General features: G+C 38.9%; 1 protein-coding gene across 1 annotated transcript; it reads right to left on the reverse strand.

Moving 5' to 3' along the window:
- Positions 1–893: 893 nt before the first annotated feature.
- LOC112655799 (EKC/KEOPS complex subunit TP53RK-like) lies at positions 894–1,334 on the reverse strand (the record flags this gene model as incomplete). Its single annotated transcript, XM_025441001.1, has 1 exon — positions 894–1,334. A coding segment is annotated over one exon (441 nt), but the record flags the coding sequence as incomplete, so codon positions are not given.
- Positions 1,335–5,386: the final 4,052 nt, after the last annotated feature.

Consider the following 5,386-nt stretch of genomic DNA (forward strand, 5'->3'; position numbering starts at 1 on the left):
TCCATCTATACAGATCGATACATAGATAGATATGGTCTCCAATTCACCTTATTTTATTATTTTATTTTGTTTTATTTCTAGTATAGTTAACACGCATGAGTACAATGTAGTGATCCAACGCTTCCATACATCACCTGGTGCTCATAATAAAAAGTGCACTCCTTCATCCCCCCACCATGTTATTTAATAGGAGAAATTCTGTAAGTACTAGAGATATTTCCCTTAGGATTAGGAGCAAAGCAAGGATGCCAACTATGTCTGCTACTGCTCAACATTTAGTAGATGTACTAGCCAATTCAATCATACAAGATAAATAAATTAGGCATGACAATGAGTAAAAAAATAAGACTTTCTCTATTTACAGATGGCAACACAGTCTATTGTAAAACCTCAACAAAAGAATTCTGTGGTGTAATAGAATATAAACTTAACACAAACATCAATAGCTTTCACGTGCACTAAGCAGAGAAAATTCCACTTGCAATAGCAGTGGAAAATTTAATACTTAGAAATACACCTGACAAGAACTGACCGAAACCCATAGGGGGAAAATTGGAGAATATTTGAGAAAGTTTCAAAAGTCAACTTGACCAAATGGAAAATCAGTTCTGCTTTTTGGACATGATGACTCAACATCACTTGTGTTCTCTCTAGGTTGCTTTCCAAAATCAATGTCGTCTCAACAAAAATACCAACAAGCCATGTGGTAATGTTAGCTTGATAAAATTCAAAGGAAAAACTAACATGCAAATATACTCATGAGAAGTCTGCAAAACTTTTTTTTTTTAATATCTCAACACCTTTATTTAGTTCTAATCTCATATTCAGAGCACTCCTTCAAATTCCCTTTGACATAAATGGCTTAAATGCCTGTATGCATCAAACAGACTCTTCTACCCAACCACGGATCTCTTTCTTTCTCTTAGGCGCACGTCATCTAATTTTTTTAACACTGGCCTGGACTTTTTGGAGAAGGTGGTGTAGCTCTTCAGAAAGGCTTCAAACACAGTCTCAGTATTGGGGTGGGTACCGAGGAAGGCTTTCTCTAGCACATAGAGGTCAACTCCCTTATCTTCTGGAAGTGCTGAAATGAAACTCGGTCCAAAGTCTATGAGCACAATGTTCAGCTGTTCCATGGGGGGTTTCAGGAGCATGTTCGAGGTGGTGAGATCACCATGAATGAGGTCTTCATCATGCATTTGAGCCAAAACCTGCTCAACTCTCTTGGCTAGGCCAAGGAGACTTTGAGGAGTTTTTTCAGTCTCCATGGTAGACTGAATATAATCTCGAACAGTCACTGAGCCTTCAATTTCTTCCGTGTATAAGCAGTTGGAAGTATAGAATTAGGCCCAGGTACATATGGAAACCTACACATTTACAATGACAGTCTCTTGAACCACCGGAGGAAAAAAATAGCGTTCTTAATAAATAGTGCTAGAACAGATGAGGAGCCACTTGGGAAAAGATAAAATTAGATCCATATTTCATTTTATACTTCAGAATATATTCCACTTTCTTTTTTTTTTTTTTTAATTTTTATTTATTTATGATAGTTACAGAGAGAGAGAGAGGCAGAGACACAGGCAGAGGGAGAAGCAGGCTCCATGCACCTGGAGCCCGATGTGGGATTCGATCCCGGGTCTCCAGGATCGCGCCCTGGGCCAAAGGCAGGCGCCAAACCGCTGCGCCACCCAGGGATCCCTATATTCCACTTTCATTAAGAAACTAAATGTAATGAAATCTTATAACTACTAGAGGAAAAATGGTCAAATTCTCTCTGAACTTGGTGTAGAGGAAAGCTTTCTAACTATGGCTCAAAATTCAGATGCAATAAAAGAAAAGATTGACAAATTGGACAACATAAAATATATAAAAAACTATATGCCAAAGACTCAGAAGCAAAAGGCAACTGAAGCTGGGAGAAATTATACAAAACAAATAACTCAAAGAGCTGATATCCTTCACATATAAACGTCTCTTAAAAATTGAGACAAAGGGTAAAATATTACAGAAAATGTAAAAAAGATATGAACAGATCTCTCTCTCTCTCTCTCTCTCCATTTAGCTGGAAGTCTGCCAATTGTATTTATCCTCATAAAAAGCTAGCTTTTTTTTCAGTGATCATTTTTAAAATCAAGTGTTCTTTTGGTATTTTATTCACTTCCATTCTTTCTTTTCCCTTATTTCTGTTTTGGTGTTGATTTGACCTTCTTTCTGTGTTCTTAGGGTGAAAGTTTAGATCACTGATTTTTGAAACTTTCTTCCCCTCTTTTGTATCTTTTTAAGGCTAAAAAGTCTTTCCAAGCATTGCTTTAGCTACATCTCATAGGTTCTATATGTCACGATTTCCATTTTTCCCCATCCTCTTAATTTAACAAATATTATATATTTAACAGCTTGAGAAATACATAAAAATTAAGAAGATGCTAGAGAGAGCCCCCATACAGTGGCACACCGAGCTTCCCTTGTTAACAATACTATGGCAGTAGGGTGCACTCGTTACAGTTAATGAAGCATATCGATGCTTTATTATTAAACTATGTCCATAGCTTATTCAGATCCCCTTAGTTTCACTTAATGCCTTTTTCCATTCGGGGATCCCATTGAGGATCTCACATCACATTTTCCTGCCATGTCTTCTTAGGCTCCTCTTGGCGTTGTTGGTTTCTAAGTCTATCCTTGCATTTGATAATTACGAGGGCTGGTTAGGTATTCTGCAGAAAGCTTCTTCATGAAATTTCACTGATCTTCTTCTTCTGATTAGACTGGGGTTATGGGTTTTTAGGAGGACTACCCCACAGATAAAGTGCCATTTGCATCAGACTGTATCAGGGGTACTTATCAATAAAACTTAATACTGTCCATGTTGACCTTGGTCACCTGGTTCAGACTGTGTTAGGTCTCTCCACTGTAAAGGGGGGAGTAATGTCCTCTGGGATGAAGAATCTACAAAACTTATTTGGAATTATTCTACATGGAAGATTTGTCTATTCTCCCTTATTTATTTAGTCATTTATTTATATCAATATGGACTAATGGATATTTATATAATGGTTATTTATATAATAAGACTTACATATTACAGTTCTCACATCATCTTGCCAACATGTAAATATATTAGTAGAATAAATGTCTAAAAGTGGAATTGCTGAATCAAAGAGTACGTACATTCCAATTTTGATAAATGACTGAATTGCCTTTCTTAAACGTTCTCATTTTTACTCCCCCCAGTAAGGTACGAAAGCAACTATTTCAGGACACCCTTGCTAACACAGTGCACTGCCAAATGTATTGAACTTTGCCTAAAACAGAATTGCGGGATGGTTTTCATGTGTTTGCTATTTATTCATTGGCTCTAACTCACCAAAATGTGTTTTCTGTGATCCCTTTCTCAACCTCCTTTCCTCAGAGCCAGACACACTCTCTCAGGCTCCTTTACTCAGAGCCGGACACACTCTGGGGAAACACTTAATTCCCATCTTGTGAATGTGAGGTTAGATCTGGCCCTCTGGGTTGCCACTGACTCAAAAATTGGACTCTGTTGACATTTTCCGGCATCTGAGATCACAGGTGTCCACCTTCCATGTCTTCCATGTTCAATACCCAATGCTTTTAATGACAGACTATCCTCTTATTCTTTCTCCTTTCTCCTTCCCACCATTCCTACCTTCCTTCCTTCTTCTTTTTTGTTTCTTTCATCAAAGGAGAGATTTATCTGTTTGCATCTTGCTTGGAGTAATCTCTAGAGGAGGAAGGCCAGCCTCATTTCATCATGGTAAAAGCACGAATCCTTACCAACTTTGAATTGTTGGGTATCTACTTGGTTTTGAAGGATTTCTTTGGAAGAACTTGGTGATATTTTCTTTTTAGTCTCCCATGGGCATGTCTGGATTATTTGAATCTCAATGCAGTCGCCTGCTGGGGTAGATGCGCCCCACCCCCCATTGTTAGATGGTTCACTAATTTGAGAAGCATGTTTTCTATGGCTTCAAGTAAGTGAACGATAAAAGCATTTGACTGGACTTAATCGTATCAGAGCCTTTTGGCTTGCTGTTCATAACTTCCTTTCAGGTTCATATCAGCACATTAATCACCACTTTTTTTTTTTTACAGTTATTTGCTACTTTACATTGCATTCAGTTTTAATCAGTCAGCTCATGTCATCCTGTTGTTTCCATGAACATTTTTAAAAAGGTTCTGTCACAAGCTTTGATGAGACCCAGGTATACAATATCCGTGACATCCCGTGAGCTGCCAGTCTTGTAAAAGCATCAGAGAGCAAATGAGGTCTGACTTGTTGGCAGTGAACCCCGCTGACTCCTCGAAACTATTACTCCTTCTTCTAAAGGGCTTATAAATCCATTGCCTAATCACTTCACAATCGGCTTCCCCACTCGTGCGAGGAACTGCCATGTCATCCAGTGAGTGCATCTGAAGTTTCTGGCACTTGTGACTTTGTACTCTCACTTTCTTTGTGATTCTCCAAGGATAGCTGAAATTGGTTTTGCCATCACACATTTATGTTCTGCACACCTTGGGATGAAATGCAGGGGTACCTGAGGACTCAATCTGTCAGGGAGCTGGCGCTCTCTTATCTGTTCAGCGATCCGGGACTCCACTTGCCACAGCTCCAGGTGTACACCCTGGGTTTCCCTTGAAAGATTGATCTTGCAAGCAGAGAAAGTTGGTGGAAAAGCAGCAGAGGAGCGGTTTTACCTTCTGTCTTCTACTAACATTGAACTCAAACTGTAGGCTCACATAGTTCTTGATAGCACTGCTTATTCTGAGCCTTCCCACAAAGTTCCCCTCGTTGTTAGTCCTGTGGCAAATAATCTTTCCTTTTAAAATGGGGATACTCACAGCACTACCTGATAGTCTTCTTCAAGGACAGAGATTCTACGTTTCTCATGCTTAGAACAGTGTCTGTCACCCTGCAGCACAGCATCAATATTAGCTGACTCATTGCCATCATCATTATCCGTGGCGTTCTAATGGGCAAAGTCACTCTGACATTAGCTTTCCTCTCTTTATAGCAAGAGCTGGTGGTTGCATTTCTATAAGTTCTTGATTATGTGTTCTTTTTATGCCTGACTTTCAAAATCTGAACTCTTCAGAAACATGATTTTAGGATCAGCCTTCCCAGTTTTCTTTCTCACCAAGCTCACCAGTGATATAATGAGGATTTTTTATATTATTTATTTGTATCACATGGTTGCTTCTTTTAGAGTCTCCGACAATGAGTTTCCTTTTCTCTGTGTACCCAGTAGAACTACCAATTCTTGCTGATTTTACCTTCACAAATCTGCTGGCTTCACCTCCTTCTCTTCATCTCTCTTCTGCTAGCTTTCACTATTATCTGGCATTTCTCCTTTTTATTACTTCAACA

This window comes from Canis lupus, chromosome 22 (assembly GCF_003254725.2).
Source record: "Canis lupus dingo isolate Sandy chromosome 22, ASM325472v2, whole genome shotgun sequence".
Lineage (NCBI taxonomy): Eukaryota > Metazoa > Chordata > Mammalia > Carnivora > Canidae > Canis > Canis lupus.